The sequence below is a fragment of the Limanda limanda genome, chromosome 11 (assembly GCF_963576545.1).
Source record: "Limanda limanda chromosome 11, fLimLim1.1, whole genome shotgun sequence".
Lineage (NCBI taxonomy): Eukaryota > Metazoa > Chordata > Actinopteri > Pleuronectiformes > Pleuronectidae > Limanda > Limanda limanda.
In genome coordinates, this window is record NC_083646.1 from 4431991 (window position 1) to 4456433 (window position 24443).

Sequence of the window (24443 nt, forward strand, 5' to 3'; positions counted from 1 at the left end):
TTGGAGATAAACTCTGGTGTTTAATAACTTCTAAGTCTTTTTAACTGATCTACAGTTCAGCTCTAAGGTCTCAGTTCAGTATTTTTTGTCTGAAACTGTCGCACATTTAAAAACAGATTGTGATAAAACCTTTGTTCATCAGTAAAGTTTTGATTTTATGCTTTTTTTCCGTTGCTCAGGATCGACTGAATCACTGGAACTGGTTTTCCTCTTCTCTCTGTTCGGCCTCAGAGCTGCAGGTGAATCAAACTGAACCTGAGACAAAGATATATATTTTTAGATATATACATTTTATTTTCTATTTTAAATTTTAAATTTTTGATATTCTATTTTACACTATTTCTATTTTATTTTTTTGGGTGTAATTATTGAGCATTGCTAGAAGAGAGCCTGTGACTCAAGCCTTTCATTGCCAGCGACTGCTTAATGTTATTGTTGAGTATTTGATAATAATAATCGTGAATATTGAATCTCAGGATCTCCTATTGCACACAATTGAACTATTGTTGTTCTATTTTTCTCTTGAGCTGTGTATATATATTTTTAGATATATACATTTTATTTTCTATTTTAAATTTTTGATATTCTATTTTATTCCATTTTATTTTTTTGGGTGTAAATATTGAGCATTGCTAGAAGAGAGCCTGTGACTCAAGCTTTTCATTGCCAGCGACTGCTTAATGTTATTGTTTTGTATTTGATAATAATAATCTTGAAACTTGAATCTCCTTTTGCCAATTTTCATGAGGAACAGAACGACAAACTGCATCAGACTCAGAGTTGAGTTTGATGCGTCTTATTATTCTGTTCGATTTGGATGTAAACAAAGAACGTGAGAGGTTTTGATTTAGTTCTGACTCCAGGTTTCAGATTGAGCTTCTCCTCTGTGGACAGTTTATAGTTTATAGTTTATAGTTTATAGTTTATAGTTAATAGTTAATAGTTTATAGTTTACAGTTTATCGAGCAGCTGGAGGTTCCTCTGAGCAGCCGAGACTTTGGGAAAGCGGTCGAGTCGTGTGAAGTGTAGGAAGTGTGAGTGACAGTACCAGCAGAGGCCGTCCTCCCTGCCAAAGAGCAAGTTGGACTGAGAGGCCAAGCTGTGGAGGGAGGTGGAGAAAAGAGACAAGCAAGTTTCAGAAAGCCAGAACAGCAGGAAGGGGGGGTGGGGTGGGGGGGGGGTCGGTCCACACATTGTTACTCCAGAGAACCGACCGGGCCGACAGCTGCTCCACTCTCACCGAGACCAAGCAGGACGTCTTTAAGCCGGTGATGACACAAAGTCGACAGGCGTCCACACGCGATGCAGTTTTTAAACGTCAGAAGAAATAGACGTGAACATCATTTTGTTTTTTCTGTGAAGCTGGAAGGAGCCGCTGAGGATTCCCTTCATTAAAGGAACAAGCTGTGGATTCACTGTGTTTAAGATTATGAATTCAGAGGCTCTGCTCCCGCTGAGTGGTTTCATAACAGGAAGAAGAACTCATCCTCCGCTTGTTAGAATCCAACGTGTTCGGAGATTTCTGAACACGTTGAACACATTTCTGAACACATTTCAGTCTGATATTTAATTTATCTTAAATCACCGTGATGAGTAAACAGGTCGTGTGTTCGGTGCTGAAATCAAATTCAAATGGTTTGAGTCGTCAGGGAGGATTTATTCTGATGTGTGTGAATTGAACTGTGTCTCCTTCAAGTGATTTACACAACGTGTTCCGAGTGTTTTTCTGTTGTTTCCTCTGAAACCGCAGCCGAGAGAGAGAGAGGAAGCAGGAGAGTGTGAACAACAGACAGGAGGTGAAATGAGCAAAGGGACGAAGCTTCAGACGTCACTGATCATGATTCTTTCGGGGCAGATCTGCGTGAGCGGCTGAAGCAAACGCACAAAGTGAGAAAAAAGCACAAACATCCTGCGACAAACAGCGTCCAGAGAACTCGTCTACACAAAGAGACAAGTTCAACTCGACAGCCGGGGGGGGGGGGGGGGGGGTGGAGAGGTGGTGGTGGGGGGGGGGGGGCCGTGACATTAACATTTAGATTGGCGATGGAGGGGGAAGAGGAGAGTCAACAGGTGTCCGCCAAATTAAACTGAGCCCGACAAAAGAGCAGGAAATAAGCAGATAGGCGGAAGTAGTGGAAGGAGGATGATTAAAAAAGGGGGATGAGCAGGGGGGTGGGGGGGGGGGGGGGCGGGATGACAGAAATCATTTCCTCGTGGCGCCCGCGGCGAGGAGAAGTGTGGACGACAGCGAAGGGGCGAGGCCGGCTGCCAAGCTGTCAATCAGCTTTTTGATTGGACGGGGCTTGTTCGCTCGCTGTGAGGCTGCGAGTGAATCAGAAACACGCCGGAGCAGCCGCGGCGTGCTCGGCGCCCACGGCTGGCGTGCTGTCCTAGGACGGCGAGATGTTTCCATTCTGCCGAGGAGCAGTTTGGCGAGCTGGGAAAAAATCTTCACCGCATTTCTGTGGCGCTCGCTTTCTTTTAAGTGACAGTTGTTCTGTCGCTCCGATCCCACGCACGCCACAGAGAACCTGCTGCTGCTCGTGGTCGTGTCAGCGCTGACGAGGCGGAAAACATCTGGAAACATCTGGAAACGTCTGGCCTGCATCGTTACGGCTAAATTTAAAACCTCGCTCGCTCAGACAGGTCCTGACGGTTGTTCCCAATGTTCCCAGGAACATCTCGGATTCTGAATATGATTCATTCAGAACTCACAATTAAAGCTGATGGTTTTTATTTCAGGGTCGTTATTCTACCGATGGTTTTCTTGGAAAGGAGAAAAATAACAATCACGAGTTTCCAGAGACTGAAGCTGATCGGTCAAAGGTCAAAGGTCAAGGTCTTCTGTGGAGATCACATGTTTTTGTTTACATCGACATCGAACCTCATCACCAAAAGCTCCAGAATCTCTTTCCAATTTCTACCATCATCTCCCTCTTATTCATTTCTTTCCTTCTTGTTATTTTCCGTCTCCTCTACGTGTGAAACTTCATCAACAACATGAAGAAACGTTCTGAGTCTATATCCTGAGTTTTCAGACGAGCCCCTGGAGTCACGGCTGCTGTGAACAACAATAAACAACCTATTATCATATCTTCACGGACAATTCTCACATCGTCAGACAGAGAAACAAATAAACCTGTCTCTCCGGTGGCGGCTGCCGCAGCGCTCGGGTATTTTTACTCTTCTTTAATGTGACGGAGTCGGAACAATCTCTTCATTGAACTTTGTGCCGAGACGAATTAGCAGCGATTGTTCCGAACAAGAGGATATCAGCATTTAAGGGGCTTGTCAGATGATTAATGCATATTTCAAATAATTAGAAAAACCCACGAGTGTTACACGCTACTAACTGATCATCAAATACCAAACTGTATCTCATTGAATGTTATCTGAGTCTAAACAACAGCTGAGCTACATCTTAATGATTCTTTTGAAGTCGAGCCACTGAAGGCTCTCGCTCCTCCGAGCGTCTGAGGGACTGAAGTCTCTGTGCGACTGTCACCTGAGAGTGACAGCTAAATGGAAGAGCAGTTCAATTTTAATGCGGCGAGCACGTCGCCGGAGCACAGCTGAGCCGCGGTTCGGTGTTCGGGGAGCGAGCGGCGCCCAGAGAGAGAGAGAGACGCCTTTTCATTCCTGAGCCTAACGAGACGCCTCACACGACCACACCAGAGTCGAACTCAGAAACACTTCAGCTTCAGCGGGACTGAAAGGGAAATGAAGCACAGACACAGCAAAGCACCAACGGGATCTCACATCCAGCACGGAGGCAGAGACGTTCGATTCCGATCTTTCTGAAATCAGGTGATAGGTCGACAGGAAAAAAGGGCGGAGCTATCGGGATATTCACCTCAGGTTAGCAGCGAAGTTGGAGATGCAGTTAACCATCTCCGCGTTCTGTTTCTCTGCACCCCACATGCTGTGGAGACAAGTGGGGGGGGGGGGGGGGGGGGGACAAAACAAGAGGCCGTTACAAGCTGTTCCCGCAAACCACAGGCTAGCTTAGCTTAGCTTAGCCACACGGCTCACACTCAATACCGCTAATCTGACTTTTTGTTTTTGATCTAAGAAGCAGCTCTCGTCTACGAGGATGTGAAACAGAGAGATGACAAAATCAAAACTATAAATGTGGGATAATATCTAATTTATGAAACTTATTCTTAAGTAAAATTTTACTAGAAGCTCCAGGTTCCTCTGATATTCTGCCTCTGACTTCACATCTATACATTTACAACTTTATTCTTATAAAGTTACATTTTTTCTTTTAAATTCTGACTTTACAAACAACGACTTTTTTCTGGTAATATTATGACTTTCATCTTTGTTCTCATAATATTACAAATACATTTGTAAAATCTGAAAACTAACACTAACAATTACAGCTATTCCTGTTATTACGATATCACTTTATTCTCTAATCTTTAAGTGGCACATAAACTCTGAATAAAACTTAAACATTTGGGTTAATCAACACAAACAAAACAAAAACGACGACAACTTCCGCACTAAAATACTGTAATGGGATAAAAAAATTGAGAAAAAAGTAATGGGATTAATAAAGGGACACGATTGTGTTTAGATTACATTTTGGGGAGGGGGGAGGAGTCTAGTTTGGATTTGAGGTCACAGCAGAGGAGAAGGTCCGAAGCTGATCTCAGATTCATTTCCCTTTGACTCCAGCAGAGCGACACGTGATCCACTGACCAGTTCGTCCAAAAGCTGACGTCACTTCGCTGCTTTTATTTATTTGAGTCGGACGAATAAGAAGTCGGTTCCTTCAGAGGATGTGAGCCGGTCCAGCTTCAGCAGTTTGAAATACTGTCAGAATAAAAAAAAGAAAAACCAGCTCGCAGCCTCGCCTCTGCTCCAGGAGCGATGGGACTCCGGTGGGATTCAGAGCTGAAGGGTGTGTGTGTGTGTGTGTGTGTGTGTGTGTGTGTGTGTGTGTGTGGTGGGGGGGGGGGTATATGTAGGTCACGGTGCAGATGAATCAACTGCAGCTGGGGTGATGCCTGGGCTACAGCCTCATTTGACAGAAGTGTGTTACGTGCACGTGTCGGTGATGAACGCTGGAAGAGTCGGTTGCTTTAGTGCGAAGGTTAAAGGTTAAAGGTCAAAGTCAGGACATTCGGGCGAATCCCGTCCCGCGTGTGAGTTTGTAACAGGAAGTAAAATAAAAAGGTGCTTACACCAAGTTGCTAAGCGACGCCAGGCTCATCTGCTGCGTCTGCTGCTGCTGCTGCTGGGAGACCGCCGGCTGCTGCTGCTGTTGCCAGGCAGCCATGTTGCCAGGCACCAGCCCCGGTGGCGTGAACGTCTGGAGCGCCGTGAGATCCGCACTCGTCAGCTGGTACTCTAAGGGGGGCAGGCACACGGGGGAGAGAGCGAGAGCGAGAGAGAGAGAAGGGAGGAGGGAGGAGGATTGTTTTACATCATACAACTTTCTGGTGCATCAATATTAATCAGAGCTAATCCATATTAATGGAGACCTTTGAAGTGGAATCGCTGCAGACGCTCGCACACAACGAACAAAGTGAATATTCATGGAGGTTTATGGAATCACACAGCGATGGGTTTTCAACTTCTTCTTCACGACATTTAGGATTTTCATAACACACGGTACAGCAGGAATATATATATCTTTCACTTCATGTTAAATCCTTTTTTATTTAATTCAGATTTCCCGGCCGACCTGATGCTAACAGACAGATTCCTTCAGAGGATGAGAGGTCTCACCGGTGTTGTAGGCCGTCTGCATGCCGGAGAAGGGCGCCAGGAGGCTGGGCGTTGCCACGGAGACCACCGGCGTGGTGAGGGATCCGCCTAGCCGCTGAGCATTCTGGGAGGACACAGAGATGGACAGAGGAAGTTGGGTGTTGGGAGACTGGACGTGAATGAGGTGATGCAGTAGTGCTGAAGTGGGGGGGCAGAGGTTGTTTAACAGGGTCTACGACGACATGCAGAACATCTGGATTTCACAATAAAAGACTTCTACTCCACCATCATCTACGTCTCCTCCACATGCAGCACCGAGTTTCATTTTGCATTTTCTGACACTGACTCGACTCCATCTGAAAAGTTCAGGGTTTGAATCTCGAGTCTCGCTAACGAAGCTGAAACGTCGCTGTGAGCTTTTCATCCCGACTCCTTCTCTGCTGGATCCTCGGATCTGCTGCTGTAGCCCCCCCCAGCCCCCTCCCGCCCCCCCGGAGTCGTCTTTCCCTCCTCACAAGGCGCCGGGTGCAGGAGTTCATGGCTTCAGCAGCGGTGATGATAGCAGTGAACATGAGCTTCCCACTGTGCAGAGATCCTCATTACCACTGAGATCTTTCTCTCTGTGTTCAGCTCGTTCTGATTCGAGTTTAAAGGAAAACAAAAGTAATTATCCGTGACTTAATTTCGGCCTCTGCTTTTGCAAATCAGAGATTTTTCAGCTGCAAAGAAAAGAAACATTTTTTAATGTTCTGAGAAAGAAATTCAACTGAGCTTTAACAACTCAACAGATATTTATCTATGTTAATCATCTCTCTATTCAGGCACAGGAGGATTTCTCTTAATCTACTGGGCCTCAAAGCGTTTCTGTTCCACGAGATCCTTTGAACCTCGTGAACTTTGCTGTGACACTCGGGGAAGTGTCTCACATCTTAAGGTGGCGTTGGCACGGCAACGCTGTCGCCAGGACGGCGTGCTTGTGTGATACAGCGTCACGGTGGAAGGTGTCGAGAGAGGCAACGCCGTGCTGGAGAATCATGCTGACAGGAACACATGCATCGACAGGGGTGGTGGAGGGATGAGTGTGTGTCTGTGTATGTGTGTGTGTGTGTGTGTGTGTGTGAGAGAATGTGTTAAAGAATGTGCATAAATGTGTGCAGGGAGGAACACAGGATGTGAGGCATGTGTTTGTTCTGAGGAATGTCTGTGTGTGTTCCTGCTGAGAAACATGCATGAACACATGTCAGCATGCATGTGTGAGTGTGTGCGTCCTGTGTGTGGGTCAGCGTGTCCGTGTGTGTGTGTCCAACGTGTCCGTGTGTGTGTGTCCAACGTTCTGGGACGTGTCTTCACTCTGGTCCTCAGATGAATCCACACATGCACAACATGCTGAGCAGCTTCTCTCACAGTCAGCTGGTTGCTCTGGTTCCTTCAGGCTGGACTCCACTGCGCCGCTAAGACGACTTTTATTTACTGCTATTTGAAAAATGTGTTGGAACAACATTTTCTTCTGAAGCAATATATTTATGGAGCAAAGACTGAACGTCGGGGTAGATTTCTGAGATGAAAAACTGCAGAAAACACAGCGTTAACTTTTTAAATATTACAAAAATTAAAATCTAACGTTCAAACGGTTTTATATCTGAAGACGTGTCAGGAGCTCAGAGGGAGGAATGACTCTCACATAAATAACTATTTGATTTTAAAAGTGTGTTAATAGTGAAATCTGAACAAGGTCTTATCTGAGTTCACTCCAGACGAAAAGCAGATTTTTCCCACGATTAGATTACTTCCACCAATAAAACCCACTGACTGTTAACTTTATTATTTATTTAAATCTCAGATTTGTATAATATCCAGCTGTACTTTGAATTGATTTATTTTCAGTTGCTTTGGACTTGTGTGCGTTAGCTGAATGAAGGTAAAGTGATTAAATGTAAAAGTTGGTCCTGAAGGTGAATGTAGAGTCCAGCCTGTGAACCCGGAGTCGTGCAGTAACCATGACAACCAGCTGACGGTTCTTCTCCGTGCGCTCTCACGTCCTCACGGCTTTTCTGTCGCCGTCGCCAAGGACTCGACCTCGGACGGGGGATGCACTTTGCTGACGGCGTCACACTCATGCTCAGTGAGATCCACAACACACCCTCCAGGCTAAAGGTCTACAGGTCTATTCACCTCACTCACCAACTCCAGCTCTTCCTCTGTCTGCCACGGCCGGTGGAGGAGGAGGAGGAGTGAAAAACAGACGACAGTTACGTTACAGCCAAACATGAGCAATCGTCTACTAGAGTCCGGTCCTGAGCGAGACCTGCAGGGATGGAGCTGAACCGAGCGACCGGCCGACTAACGCCTGGATCCAGATGTTGACTCACACAACAGAGGGAGGAAACACACTGTCCCTGTCCACCACACGTCAAAGAGACCAGGTTGTTGTTTGTCTTTCAGCAGGATTACACAAAAACTGCTCAACAGACTTCCACACAACTTGGTGGAAGAGGGGACATCGGTCAGGAGAGAACTCAATAACTGTTGGTGCAGATCAGGTCAAAAGGAGCAGATCCAGGAGATGTTCTAACATTATAAGACAAGACCTTTCTACAATGTTTAATATCATGGATGTTCATGTTTATCTCCTTGGCGGATGGTTCAAGTTCTGCTGAGTCACTTTCTACTTTGTTTTCAGGTTTCTGTCAGTAAAAATCTAAATTAACTGTTAAATAAAATCATATTCTGTCCTTTTAAAAATCTCAACTTAAGTTTGAGGCACTCCAGCTGCTCAGATTCTTCTCCATCATGAACTGTTATCATCTGATGGATTCAACAGCTCGACTACGACCCTGGACGTTGAGCCTGAGGCGTCGGGAAGCAGACTCCTCACATCACTGCAGTAAAGAATCAATGAAGTGGATCCAGGGTCTATTAAAATCATTGACTTCTCCTGAACGTCTCTGCCGCAAAAAACCCTGATGACTTCCACCTGTTCATTATGTGAGATGACATCACGAGCACAATGAGACACTGCGAGAGGAACAGTGTGAGAAGTGTGACCCAGAACAACACGAGCGTCACGAGAGATCAAAACAGAACCGTTGCTAAAACAAACTGACCCGTAACCAAAGATGGAGTCGGTGGAGGGTGGGTCATCGTCATGGAGACGCGTTGCATGAGATTACAGCTTCTGATGCAACACTTGATCTTCTCTGTGACACCGACGCTGACGCAGCTATTACAGAATCTTTATCAACAGCTCGAGTATCAGATTTCACATGTTTAAACCAAACTTCACTCTGACTTCTTGATACTAAACTTTGTTTTCTCTGCAGGAGACGACAGGAAAATCACTGAATGTGAATCTTTTTTAAAACCTTGGATCTTTTAACCATAGACATATGTAAAGACTAGATGTCTCGTTCGACGGAGCCGGACGTCACCACATGGCGGCCATCTTGCTAGGGGGCAGCTCGCTCACCCATAACATTGTGTTGGTAGTGGTAAATAACCATAACTTGCTCAATTTTCAACCGATTTTGAAACGGTCTGGTTTGTTATAAACGTCAGAGATGCAGATATGACACTGCATACTTATGAATAATTATGTTATTTTCTAAAAAAATGTAATAATTTATGCAGTGTGATAACTACATCTCTGACTTTTATAACAAACCAGACCGTTTCAAAATCGGTTGAAAATTGAGTAAGTTATGGTTATTTAACACAACCAACACAATGTTATGGGTGAGCGAGCAACCTCTGGCAAGATGGCCGCCATGTGGTGACGTCCGGCTCCGTTGGTCGGCAACGCAGACGAGACATCTAGTCTTTATATATGTCTATGCTTTTAACCGTCAGATTGTCGTCCAGGAACTCTGATTTTGAGTTAAAGGGAAATTCTGGTATTCATGAACCTTGGTCTCATGTTTATAAATGTTGGGATGTTCATGAATGGTTCTTAGATCACGAAATGTTCACTTAATGTTAATTTACTTTTACAGAGAAAAACTATTATGTCTGAATCGACAAATTGAAAAGCAAACAAGGCGGAAAAATTTACTTTAAGTGGACATTCGTGTTGTAGTGATGCAGTGTCACCAGTTTTTGTCCCATTCATTTACACACCAGCATTTATAATAATAATAATAACAGGTTATGATCTGACCACATGTTGGTGGTTTTGTGCCCGTGTTGCTGCCGTGGTCACTCGTCTCCTCACCAGCTGCATGAGGCTCTTGCCGCTCTGCGAGGTGATGACCCTCAGGTCCGGCTTGCGGCTGTTAACCATCTGCTGGTTGGGCGGAGGCGGAGACTTCGCCTGGACCACTTTGCCCAGGCTGTTGCCGTTGGATACGGAGAGGAGGCCTGGGGAGGCCCTGGCGCTGATGTAGCCGTTCGCTGGAGGGAGAGAGAGAGAGAGAGAGAGAGAGAGAGAGAGAGAGAGAGAGAGAGAGAGAGAGAGAGAGAGAGAGAGAGAGAGAGAGAGAGAGAGAGAGAGAGAGAGAGAGAGAGAGAGAGGTTTTAGGTTGTGTACTCGTCTGTTTTGATGTGTTTAGTGTGTGTGTGTGTGTGTGTGTGTGTGTGTGTGTGTGTGAGTGTGTGTGTGTGTGTGTGTGTGTATCTTCTCGTTAGCGAGTTGGAGCGCTCTGTCGCACCACACGCTCCTCCACGTTTCCGCAGCTCAAACAGCGTTTGCTGGCGGCGCTTCTGATTCTCTGCTGCTCCTTCACATCAGAACCATGCCTAGCTCGCCCCACAACTATTCCATTCGCTCTCTCTCTCTCTCTCTCTCTCTCTCCACCTTTTCCTGTCGTTTCCGTCATCTCGGTGCTTGATAAACACAAACACACACACTCGTCCCTCCATCTCTTCCTCTAAAGTCGATGCTACGTCTGTCAAGGCGGTTGTGTCGACTTCGGTTTGTCTGTCAGCAGCGATACACAAAAACTACTCCACTGATTTTCTTTCTTCGGAGCAGATTTGAGTAAGAATCCAGGAATGTATTAACTTTGTTCAACTTTTCTAGATATGACGTTGGTGTTGACGGAGGGATGTGATCTCTGAGGGCTGCTCTTGTTTCACATGCTTCTAATAAACCACAGTTATTGGGTTGAGTCAAAATAAACTTCAGCCGAGCAAGAGTGTGACTCACTGATGTGTTTTTATAGTTTCTGCAACACAAGTGGAACAACAAACATAGTTTAATGAGTTATATTCATATTACAATCCGTTGATATCCATATATCTATTTGACTTGTGTGGTATAAGTTTGAAAGACTCTTGGATCTTCCCGGTTGTGTTGCTGTGTGTTTCTGTGTGTTGCTGTGTGTTTCTGTGTGTTACTGTGTGTTGCTTTACGATTGTCGAGCTGAGCTGCGGATCTGGGTGTCATGACAACAGGACTCCAGCAGACAGCAGCCTGTCCGTGCGGCTGAGGTTAAAATAAGACGCTGATTCAAACAGAGACTCAGGCACAGAGTGTATGAAGGAGGGACAGAGGGGACTTTCCCAGCCCTGACACACACACACAGACATACACAGAGACACACACACACACACACACACACACACGAGAGGCAGAGTGTGTGTGTGTGTGTGTGTGTGTGATAGCAGATAGCAGTTCTCCATGACGCTGCCTCCAGACGACAGCGGCATGTGACTCTGCTTCATCTCAGTCACACACTCCAGGGAAACAAAAACACACACACACCAAACCAAACCTGACAATAACAACAAGCCAACTCTACCTCTGCTATCAGCTAAGTGGGAAGGAGGAGGAGGGAGGGGGGGGTAGAAGGAGGCAGAGATTTGAGGGTGCAGCGATGGAGGGAGAGAGAGGAAGCTTACAGACGAAGAACAGAACAACGGAGAGGAGATGGTTTTAAGTCACTGGTTAGTTAACTAACTTGTCATTATTCATATTAAACAAGTTATTGATAATCTGTTGCTCAAAAGAAAAACAACTGGAACAAACTCAATCAATAAAGGTGAAGAGTCATCCTCCTTTTTTTAAATCAGTTAAAGTTTGAAAACTCTCTCGTGTGAAGGAAACTCCAACAGAGGTCAGAGGATCTTTTTGATTTTAAATCGATCTCAATCCAGACGAGTGGTTTAGCTTCGCATGAGAAATAATCTCCGTCCACACAAACACACCTGAAAACACAGGTCACATGTCGTGGTGGAAACAGGAAGTAGATCGTCTAATCTGCAGCTAGTAGCTTAGTTACTCAAAATACTATCAATGAGGAAATGAGGAACAGCGATGGTGAAAAGTTAGAGCTAGGATTGTTTTTCATGGAGCGACGACGAGTCATGTGACTGATAAGAACCAATCAGGAAGAGAATGTGGACGTCTGCGTTTACAAAAAGTCGTTTCCTGAATAAAACTCAACCCGGAGTTTTCAAACTAAAACTAAAACTTAAGCCACGTTTTCAAAGTCTGAGTCAGACACAAGTGTTTCTGACTTTATAGATATATATGTTGACTGTTGGTTTGTGTCTTTCTGTGTCCTTTGCATGTGTAAATGTGTGAGTATCTTCAGTGGGTGTGTGTGTGTGTGTGTGTGTGTGTGTGTGTGTGTGTGTGTGTGTGTGTGTGTGTGTGTGGTTGATGTCTCCTATTACGCGAGGCTGGGCGTGAGAATGTGTGGAATGCCGTGTGACGTCAATGGTGACATTCCCGGAGCCCTGAGTCCCTGGACAACAGCTGAGAACGACAGAACCGAGGGAGGAGGAGGAGGAGGACAGGGAGGGAGGGAGAGAGAGAACAGGCGAGGGCAGTAGAGGGGAGAAGATGGAAGGAAAAGTTTGAAAAATGGAAAGGAACGAGTGAGGAGTGAAGAGCCGAGGAGGGAAGAGGAGGGGAGGGGATGAAAAGTAACTTCTGGAGAAGTGGGAAAAGAGGGTAAGAATAAAAGATGAACAGAGTGGAAGAGGGCGAGAGGAACGATAGAAAGAAGCCGTGGTTGGGATAAGGGACAAAGAGAGTGAAGCAGGCAGATGGGTCACCTGGGCTGGTTTCTCTGGGACTAGGAGGTTTAGTGTTTTGACTCATGACAGTTCAAGAGTCGTGACTGGAATCATCCAATCAGAGTGAAGCTCAGTCTCTGAGAGCTGATCACATGACAACAATCACTTAAAACTGTTTCTGTGCTCAGGAACTTAACTCGTGCGTTTGGTGAGAAGTTTAAATCTGGAACAGATGAATCTCAATGCAGCCAAACTTTCTTTATCCACACGGGGAAATGTTCTTTTCAAAAAGTCTTTCAGATTATTCTGTGGTTATAGAAGCACCAATATAAACAATATGACTGAGTGAGTCCTGGTAAGAGGACTCACTCATACTAAAAGTTATTTAGAGAACATCTGAAAACACCTAAAATCTGTGTCACACTGTGAAAAGCAGCAGCAGTGCTAACTGGTCCTGAGAGAAACAATCAGCAACACCGAGAAGTGAACAGGAAAAACCAAACCGGTGAAATCCACTCGTGAAAACTTCATTAATGTGAGTTTTGTCGTTTCCTTTGTGAGCGACAGAATCAACAAAGAGCCGGAGAACGACCAAGAAACTCTTTCTGATCTGTGAACTAAACTATACAACTGCTCTCTGATCACATATGTTAATAACGGTTTTAAAATTACAATGCATTCTAAAGGAATTTATTAATTTCCAGAGACACAGAAATTTCACTTTAAACAAATAATCTCACGTAATATTTACTTCAACACTTCACTCATGTGTCCGTCAGATAGAAAGTAAATTATCTTTCATTCTGTGCCTCGAAGAACTTAATCAATATTACTAAAGTTAATACAGATATGAATGTTTTGTTGACGTCTTCTCCTGAAACAACGTTAATCAAGAGAATGAAACAGTTAAAAAACACCTGCGACCGTATCTGCTGCCTCCGGCCGGCTGCCGCTATCTGTCCCGGCTAATGGGATTTAAAGAGAAGCTCTGGCCAGTGTCAAAGTCACCTCTGAGGAGAGACCTGTGCCAAGACCAGGGACAGTCGGGGGGGCGGGGCCTCAGATTACTCCTGAGAGGAGACGAGGGGGAACAGCTGAGAGAGACAGGGGTGGGGGGGGGCGTCAGGAGCACCAGGGTTTTAAAACTCAGGAAAAACAACTGACGGACTTTTGGTTCCTGATGCTGCTGCTGCTGCTGTTGTTTATGTGCAGGTTCAGGAAGAGAGAGAAGGTTCAGACGTCTGAGTCGAGTGTGTGATTCTAAAATACACAAACACATCGAAACCTCTGTGGGTAAAAGTTCCATGAAAATACCCAGGAAGTCAAAATATATCAAAATATACCCACAGAGTCCGTGGGGCTGATTAACTGCTGGTTTTATTTTGTGTTTCTTTACATGTTCTTTGATATAATGACATGAATTTGATAACTCACCGTGGATAGTGAATAACGGAGTGAAATACTTCACATTCTATACTTCACTTTTTATATCTTTTGTATATTTTTATATAGATATGTTTATGTCTAAATAAATGTTACTTTGTATAAATATTAGTAAAAGTGAGTAAATAAGAAGTAAATAGTGAGTAAATATATGTTGTTTTTTATTGTTTTTCTTATGTATGGTGTATTTATTGTGTTTTTATGTTTCTATGTTCATTGTATGCACCAATAACCAGAGCAAATTCCAGGTAGGTGTAAACGTACTTGGCAATAAAACCTACTTGACAATAAATACCTTCTGATTCTGATTCTGATTCAATCGAACAGATTAAATCTGATCTGATTTTCCATCGTGGACGAACAGAGAGGAACATGTGGAGCTCGGGTTCAAACATTGACATTGACAACAACAACGTTGATGCACAATACTCATATACTTACTGTTACTTTTTACTACTGTATTACCCCACCTATAGTGTATTCATATTTATATATATTTATATTTTTATCCTGCTCATAGTGTATTCATCGTCCTTATATCTTACAATTCCTGTTAATACTGTAATTTTCCATATATATTTCTTACTGTACAGATCCTATTTATTTACATTTTCACTTTAATATGCACAATACTCTGCACTTTTACTGCCTTTTTTTTGCACTTCTGGTTAGACGCTAAACTGCATTTCGTTGTATAAGTACTTGTACTGTGCAATATCAATAAAGTTGAATCTAATCTAAAAAAAACATGAAGCTCTGGAAACAACAGTCACATGAAAACAGCTGCGGAGTTTTCCTGTTCGCTCTCCAACTCCCTCACAACCCGAAACCCTGAAACCCATTCTGTTCTCTGGGCTGTTTACAAGCAGCTTGTTCTGTGACCGTCAGCTGTCGGCAGCCAACAGGTGCTTTCATGCTTGTGTGTTTGTGTGTGTGTGTGTGTGTTTGTGTGTGTGTGTGTGTGTGTGAGAGAGACACAAAATATCCTGTAAACCTCAGTCTGCTGAATGTGAGGCTTAAAAATAATTTCCTTTTTAAAGTCCAGAGAAAATCCAGAGAGCAGAGAACAGCGGGGTGGACGACCTGATGGAGCAGGTGTGTGTGTATGTGTGTGTGTGTGTGTGTGTGTGTGTGTGTGTGTGTGTGTGTGTGTGTGTGTGTGTGTGTGTGTGTGTGTGTGTCTGTGTTCCTCAGTAGAAATGCGAGTTACGAGAAATGAGCAGCTCTACTTACGGACTGGACTCGGACACCCTCCGTTTGAGTTCCCCATATCTCCTAACAGAGCCCCTGGAACAGAACACACAGATCAGTCGATATCACGACACTTAAAAACATTTCATATCTAAATCTTTATCTAAAATGCATATGAGTAACTGAGAGAGAATCATTAAATCAAGGACATCATTAAAAGGAAACTCACTTCAGTCAGTGAAGCACCAGACTTTTAAATCTCACCACTTGAAAAAAAATCTCATCACGCTCATATTTAATTTGTGGGAAAAAAAAACGATGTTGACCCAGAAGAATCATCTTTATATTTACAGCGTGTTTGATAAAACCTCAGAAAACTTTCACCCAGCTCCAGATTCCATCTCCTTTTTTTGTTTTGTTTTTTCCAAAACCGAGGAAATAATACTTTCTATTGGTCTCAAAAATGACTCAGAATGAATAGGCCAAGATACTCTGTGTCTGCCAGATGTTTAAAAAGGCAGCTAATGCTTCGTGATCGTGTGTTTTCAGCTTGTTCTGCCGACAAAAAGGAATAAATCCGTTATTACTGCTTGAGAAGCGTCAGTAGATGAAAGTGCTCGACCTCTGCACGGCCCAATGTGTCTGTGTGTTTTATAACCCGGGGTCGTTAAGGGTCACTGAACACGATTGGTCGACGCATGGAAACAACACCAGGAACCGATGCATCTCTGCTCCATGCGGCTGAGGAACCTTCTTCCCTCGGCATGTTATGAAAGATGCTGTAATGCATTTGTTGCTCGTTACATCACCTAATTCTGACTTACAATGAGATTACGCTGCTCGGAACAAAGCTCGATAAGTAACCTTGTCTGAGACGCAAAAATTGGGACACAAATCCTTTTAGTCGCATGGTGGGGGGGGGGGTTGCCACACAGATGCAGCAGCAGCCTCAGATTCCTGTCATCGTTAGGCCGGCTGCTCTTATTAGAGGTGAACACTCACTTCTGAGCTCAATCTGCTGCTCAGAAAATCCTCCATGAAACACACACGTCACATTAACAGGTCTTTGACTCACAGGGGGGGGGGGGGGGGGGATCATAACACAAAAAAAACCTTATTGAAGAATGTTTTGAAGTATCTACATCTCCATGACAACAGGGTCTATGAGCTCAGGGTATTAAAGGTGTGAAGAGACGTTCAGAGATTCACACCTCGACGTGTGAGGAAGACGCTTATTTTCATAATTCAAGTTTTTATATATATTTGGTCGCATTTGTGTTTTCTTGTTATTCCTAGTTATTTATTAAAAGGTTTAAGGCAAAAGTATAAAGTTACATTTCTTACTAATAAGGGTTTGGTAACAAGGGTTTGTTTTAGGGAAAGTTATATTTAATCTAAGAAAATCTCTTGGAGGAACAATTCAGGACGAGTTGAAAGAGGAAAGACGAACGGCACCTTGAGCTTTTCTAAATTTGACCAGAACACAAATTCCTTTATCTTTTAATGTTTGTCATTAAACTTTTCTTCATCACGGATTTTAAATTCTTAATTTGTAATTCTAAATGACAAAACCAGAGTTTGAGGCTGCAAATAGAAAAACTATAATAAGGAAACTAGAAGTTTATTCTTTTGAAACCAAAGACGTGTTGTTGAGCTGCACAGAAACAAACTTGAACCCGAGCGCCGTCTCACCTGCGCTGGCTGGTCGCTGCGGCAACCCCGGTGAGCCGGTGTTCCTCTGCAGCGCCGGCTGCTGCTGCGGTGACAGGAGGCGGGGGTCTGTGAGGGTGGAGGTGACGAAGGAGGTGGTGGTGACCAGGGCGCCGCCGGGGTTGTTGCTGAACTGGAGGGCCGCCGCCGCGTTCTGATTGGATACTGGCACGGTGACTGGCATGGAGAAGGTGGGCTGTGGGATGCTAGACTGGTGGAGAGAGAGGGAAGGGGGGGGGGCTTAGAGTGTGTTGAGTGAATGTTTAACCTTGACACACACACACACACACACACACAACCAATAATTTAAAACAACCAATCACAACAAGAAGAGTTTTTCCAAAACCAAATTTAGTGTCAGAAACTTTTCTAATGAAATGAAAAGATGAAGAAGAAGAAAGTGACTTTCCATCTCTTCCTGTTGCTGAGCTGAAGACGTCACTGGTTTTTAATGAGTCATTTAGACGCTGAACGCTTCCTGTTTCTGACCATAACTACAAATCACAGGTTTACAGTTTGATTTACATCTTTCCAGACGGCGACAGGGTTTTAAACTCACGTCATTAGAACAGAGTTTTGTGTGATTAATTTGTCGGCCTCTGTTTCTCATCACGACAGGAAATCAATCTGCCGGAGTCGGACGTGTCAGGTCTCTGTAATTTGTTCTCAGACGCATGAAACATGCAAACACGCTGGAAACAGGTCGTTTAGGAGCAGAGGATTTTGGTTCAGGATGGAAGGTTTTGGAAAAACAACTCCTCAAGTGACTGAAAACACATAAATCTCTCTTATACACACACACACACACACACACACACACACACACACACACACACACTCGCTCAGTTTTTAACATGCACGGTGACTTGGTGAAAAGCTGTGGCGCCTCTCACGCCTCATGCCAGGTTAAATCTCTCGTGGCAGCAGCAGCAGGTTATTGGTGACGTTTCAAAGCGTGAGTGTCACATTCCAGCTGCACCCCCCCCTCTCCCTCGTCTCCCTAACTTCGCTGAAACCCCCCGGGGTTGAAGAACTTCTCTTTAAAAAGTTTCTAACGGCCCGACCTCGTTAGCGGAGCCGACCCGTGAAGGTGGAAACCTCCGGACCAGGACCAGGGTCGGGAACGTAAATACAAATAATAAAATCAAGGGCGAGGACCTCGGGTCGTCCAGCCCTCCAACCCGTTTCACCCGGTTCCAACTTTATCTGAAAGCAGGACTTCTATATTTAGAATGTGGGCCAGGGCTGATCTGCACTGGAACTGCCTGAGACCCAGTTTAACTCTGGAGGAGGACGAGGGCACCTTCCTGTCCCTGATCCCTCGCTCGCTCGGAGGGAGGAGAGGAGAGAGAGACGACATGGACGGAAGCCAATGAGAAGCGAGTGAGACTGAAGGAGATCATATCTCTGCTAATGCTTCGTTTTAATGACTTTAATTTCATATTAATTACAGCCTGAGGAATTTATTGGTAATTATTGGTTTATTGGCCCTTGTGAAGAAAGACGGACAACGTGTCTCCACCTCCTCCCGGTGAACTAGAACAGAGACAAAGTGACTCAGAGACAGGAGCCGTGGCACCGAGCTCCCGTCAGTACGCCCCCTCGACCAATCAGGAGCCAGTCCCAGCTGTCAATCATCACGTCTCGGCCCGTTTTTAAACAACTCATTAAAACCAAACTGATCTGAAACACTAGAACAAACTTTAGAGATAAGAACGACCTGAAACGACAGAAACCATCTTTGAGAATCATTATTTTAACGTCCCCTCTGATCGTTTAGTTTGGTCTATGTCCCATCTGCTAACATGGAGGAGGAGGAGGGGTTTATGACCCAGCAAGCCACCAGGGGGCGATCGAGATGTTTTGGCTTCACTTTCGGGGAGCTGTCATTTCGTCCATTATGATCAGTCTATGGAGCAGAGTGAAAACTTGACTGTTCTCCAGGAAACTTTCTAATTTTTGCAGCAAAACTCCCGAAAACTTATTTGATAATTATTAATCCTTGACTCGGAATCTGCAGCAGAAGGATGAAGGTGGATCTGTTCCTGGGATGAAGGGAAGGTCTTCCATGACGGAGCTGTGAGGGGTGAAGATAGCAGCTAACAGCTAGCAGCTAACAGCTAACAGCTAACAGCACTGCACCACTGCACACCGGCCAAGCAGAGGGCGGGTTGGGGAGGGGAGGGGGGGGGGGGGCGGATGGCGTTGATGAATGGAAGGGTGGATGAGAGCGGTGAGGGGTTAGTGCAGAGGGGATGGAGGTGTGTAAACAAGGAGCATACAGCACCAGAAGGGGGATTCAACCTCACAGCGGCTCGGGGGAGGGGGGGGGGTCCTGACACATTTAGCTCGTTAGCGTCTTTAGCTGCGTTAAAAAAAACCTGCGTGAACGCAATGATTCGGGCGAAAAGGACGAATTAGACGACCGACCGACTTCCCGACAAATGACTGGAGGATGTGTTGGAACAGGGAAGAACTTTGGTGCTATTTCCTGTTTTTAATCTTTCTATTTTATTTCTATTTTATTTAATTCAACTTTTGCAAGATGGCAAAATAAACTACATGATTTGATATTACATGGTGAAAATGAAACTCACAGGAAACTAAAATACTAGATTTGATGCAGACAAACTGAATTATATTGAAAATCTACATGTTGTGGTGACTTATATAACTTATAACTTATTAAACTTTCTTCGGTCCGACCATAATTTGTTCTCGGCCACTTCCTCCATGATGGCGCCAGCCCCCGGTTGCCAGGAGATTTGGTGACATAACCACAGACCCTCTTCACTTTGTCTCTGAATATGAATTTGAATTTTAAATTTGTCCTCACCCTGCCCTGCACCGAGCCCGCACCGAGCACCCCCCCCCCCTCTGAGCATTAATCCATGTCTCTGGCAAATTACATGTGAATTTACACGCAGCCACTCCAACTCCATTCATCACCAGCGCTGCTCCTAGTGGACAGGAGGGTTAATTGGCCGCTGGCCGTCATCTTGCTGATTTAACGCAGAAGAGGAATGAAATAAATAAGAAGCTGTTGGGTGAATGATGGACTGGGAGTTGAACTGGGAGTTGAACTGGGAGTTTAACTGGGAGTTGAACTGGGAGTTGAACTGGGAGTTGAACTGGGAGTTGAACTGGGAGTTGAACTGGGAGCTGAACTGAGAGGCTCGAGGCCTCTGCTGTGGGACGAGGGGACAGAACACGAGGAGCCGGATCAACCAGGTCGTGTTTCCTGGAGGCAAAGGTGAATCTGAAGGAATTAAACTCACGACCCACTTCCTCTTCTCTCTCCCTCTGGTCCTCAAAGCCTTTGAAAGCAACTTTGCTTTTCCAACTTAAGTTTGTCGCATCCTACTCGTTAGCAGCGGAGGAGACACGTGTGTGTGACCTTCAGATGTTACAGCGGTTGACCAGTAAACTTGTTCTCAGTTCCTCATCCCCTGACTCTCGCCTCCAACTTTCCTGATATGTGAATAAAGATGAAGGAGATAAAAGCTCTGAGTCTAATTCAAATGAAGACGGTTTTATCTGCGGCTCCAAAAACACATAATCAACTGGGATATTTATATATTTCTGACGCTTTTTTTTCGTGGTGTGAAATTACAGAATGTGTTCTGAGCCCACTGCAGGGGCGGGGGGGTCGCCGGCACCGAAACGAGACGCCAGAGAGAAGCAGCTCTGCAAATTATCATATCACAGCCGAGGTCGTTAATGTTTACTGATGAAAACATATTTATATACGACTTGTTCGGTCTCCTCGCAGGAAACACTTAACACCGAGAGGCTTCTCGTGTTATTGGTGTTTATTCTTCTGCCGATGTATTTATTCAGTTCTGCTCGTTGGGTCATAATGTCAAATTAGTTTTTATCTTTGAAAGAAAATAAAGTTCTGCATGAATAATAATTGTAAATCACTTAATGATGAGGTCTTTTAATACATAGATATGTTAAATTATGATTTTAATAAGGTAATGCTAATTCTAAAATTAAATCTGAATCCAAAAAGGGACATTTTAAAGATTAAATCACCAAATATTTAAACAATATCTATGTTTATTTCAATTGCGTTTAAATGATGTATTAGTTTTATCTGTTGTCTTTGGGCAGATGTTTGAAAGGTGTTACATAAATACAATCATTACTGTTATTATTATTACAATAATCGTCATCTTATGTCAGCATCTGTCCTTTTTGTTTACCTAACATTTGTCTGTAGATTTGGCATCATAATAAGTGTTTTGTACATGTGATTAGTTATAATTTATAGTTTTATAATTTGGCTGGGCGGGACACCCTGGCAGCTCTAAACAGCTCCTTCAGCCACCGGCTGATTCCCCCCCGGTGTGTGAGAGAGAGGTATCGCAGGTCCTTCCTTCCCGCTGCTGTCAGACTGTATAACCAGCTGTGACCCCATTAACACACAACACAATATTTGCAATTTAATTTATTTAATTATTTAATTTAATTATCTAATTATTTAATTGTATTGTTCAGTTGTTCTACTACTTACTATTTATTTGCTTATTTGACTGATTACTTTTTCTTTTTGCTCATTGTTGTTTTTTGTTTCTTACTTTGTTGTTTTGCTCTTTCGTTTGTTCTTGTTGCACTGTGCCTGCGCTGCTGATGTAAAACCCTCAAATGTCCCCACTGTGGGACTAATAAAGGATTCTATTCTAGTCTATTCTATAATATTAAATTATGTTTTATATTGTCGTCCATCTCAATATGGATATTAAGACTGCTTAACATTATTATTTTATTTATAAGCAGTAAATAAATCAAACAGCTTTATTTAATTATTATTAGAAATTAAACGTTTTATTTTTGATAATTGATAATTGAGCCACAATTCTGAAAATAAATCGGAGGTAATTGAGCAGCCGAAGCCTTTTTGGTAGCAGCTTGTTTTATTCATCTTCTCCCGACATTCCTAACGAGCCTCGTCAGGAGACGTGTTCAAGGTCACGCTGCAGGTCGCTGTTCAGCAACCAGCAAATCTATTCATCTCATAAATCTATTTCTCATTTAATTTCCCAAACAACATGTCGGAGCCGGAGCCGGATCCGAGCAGAGACCCGGCGGGCGAGACGGAGAAAGAGAAGCAGCTCTGCTTCCTGCCGCGGTGCCAGAGTCAGAGACACAGATCCTCGCTCGCCCGTCCTCCCTCGCTCGCCCTCTCTCTCTACCTCAGGAGGTATTTTAGTACAAGTGGGATTAAGCTTGTATATCCCGGCCCCTCGCTGTCATGCTGGGGATTATGATGCTGCGGGGGGGGGGGGAGTGGTGGGTGGTGCTGTATGCTTCTGTTGGCTGGAGCCCTGTGAAAGGTGTGCTGGGCAAACAAGGCAGGAAGGCAGGCAGGCCGGGCTGGCTGAGAGGGGGGGGGGGGACCTGCTGGAGGCGCTCGGGCCGGCTTCCAATTGACGAGCGCCAAGAGCCGGCGCTCTCCAGGGGCGGGAGATTGAATTCTATTCTTCCTCAGCCACCTCAGCCTCTTTCTCCCGAGCAAAGCTTTTAAGAGGCGCTGCAGCTCGGAGCTGCGATGGCGTCGGACTCGGGAGGAGAGGAAGTCACCGAGCGGGATCCACGCAAACGTCTGGTGCAAGTGAGACGTGAGCAGAGACGTCCTGATAACAATCACCGGCAAAGGAATGATTCTCTTAATGTGTTTGAGGATCAGGGCCGGGTCTAGGCAGGGGCAAGAGGGGCCTGGACCCCTCAAATAAATGTTGTGCCCCCTCAAACTAAATCCCAATTTATAATAATAATAATAATATAATAAAGCACAATGCCCCCTCAAGATTTGTGGCTGCCCCCTCATACATGCCTGTCTAGACCCGGCCCTGTTGAGGATGCACAGATCGGGGGGGACGGGTCACGGCCTCAAAGAGAAGAGGAACGTTTAATCATTTCCTCTGTGAACTGTGGAAATTAATTTAAATAAGACCAACAACAGACTTTTCCATGAAGGTTTCACAGCACATGTTGAGATGTCAGATGTCACCTCTGTCTCACTCTCCAGCAGCGCCTCCACGTGACCGCCCCCCCCCCCCCCCCCATGGGACCAATAGGAGGAGCCGGCAGGCTGTAAATTGAGCGCTACTCATTAAAGTGACATTAATGGCGTTATTGAGCGCAGAGGAAAAAAAAAATGAATCACCGAGAAATTGGCACAGGAGCGAAGCAGCGGTGAGGAGGCAGCAGCTGGATAATGATGTCAGGAGCACATCCAATCAGGAGGAGGCACGGGAGCGACCTCGGCGTTACCGCGGACGACGGCGCCCGAGCGGCTGCGTGAGCGTCACCGGTGCAGGACCCCCGGACTCGGACTCGGACTCGGACTCACACAGCTCGTCTACACACCGGTTTCCTCAGTGTTGTTAAGTGTTACACAATCGTCTCTTTCAGCCGAACAACCCCGGCCGCTCAAAGGCTTGCTCCAAATGTGATGATTATTACCATAAAGCACCATTTCCCTTTGCAAAATCAGTTGCTATGCCAACTTTTGTGAACACTAGCCCCCCCCCCCCCCCCCCTGTTGTTTACTCTTGTACATTAGTGAACTTGCAGAGGCATCATGTATTAAAGCGGTAACACTCCTGAGGACGCTCTTTACTGCGATGACTGGAACATGAATAATCCCAGTGAAGCTCTCTCACTTCCTCTTCTAACGACTTCTTACTCACACAAAGTTAAACGTCTGCAGAACCGCAAATAATTGATATTTACTTCTATTATTAATTATAAAAGTTTGTAATTTCTATCATTAAAGCTAGATATGAAATCTGTCAGAAAAGGAGGATTTAGATCAAATATATAAAATGGTTTCCAGTGACGCTGTGATGATTAATCGATTTAATCCACGTGGAGAAGATGAGTTTTGAAAGAGTTCGATTTATGAAGCTCACTTTTAAGTTTGAAATGACTAAAGATGTAAATGTTTATTATCTCTGTCCACACAAGAGTTTGGGCTCAGTTTCAGAATCTGGTTTCCTCCAAACTTTAGTAAAAACTAATAAAACGAGAACATCGATGGATATTGAAGTTTGCCTCACGTCAGCTCGGCCGCTCGGTGCTACCTGTTGCCCAGCGACACACCGTCAGAAGGGGGGGGGTTGTGGGTAGTGATATGGTGGGTGGGGGGGTGGGGGTGAAGTGGAGGAGGTGAGGGGTTGAGGAAGAGTGAAGGCGAGTGCTCTGTGAGTAGTCAGGCCGCCATCCGCCAGCCGGGGAAAAACCGCCGGCGGTCTGGTTTCGGCGGTGGCAGCAGCAGGGGGGGGCGCCAACATGAGGAGGGTGGGGGGGGGGCGGAGTTACACAGAGGGGGGCGGTACTCACTGACAGCCTATAGTTCTGCATCATTTTATCAAACTCCTCGTCAATTTTTTTGTATTTCTCCTCAGTGCGGGGGG

At 44.9% G+C, this 24443-nt stretch overlaps 1 protein-coding gene across 1 annotated transcript in view; it reads right to left on the minus strand.

The window, feature by feature from the left end:
- The window catches only part of mef2d (myocyte enhancer factor 2d), a 79100-nt gene that overhangs the window by 2913 nt on the left and 51744 nt on the right, over positions 1-24443 (minus strand). The window contains 6 exon segments of the mRNA XM_061081470.1: positions 3854-3922; positions 5193-5358; positions 5740-5842; positions 9926-10104; positions 15352-15405; positions 17002-17230. Of these exon segments, the coding sequence (XP_060937453.1) occupies positions 3854-3922; positions 5193-5358; positions 5740-5842; positions 9926-10104; positions 15352-15405; positions 17002-17230 (800 nt within the window).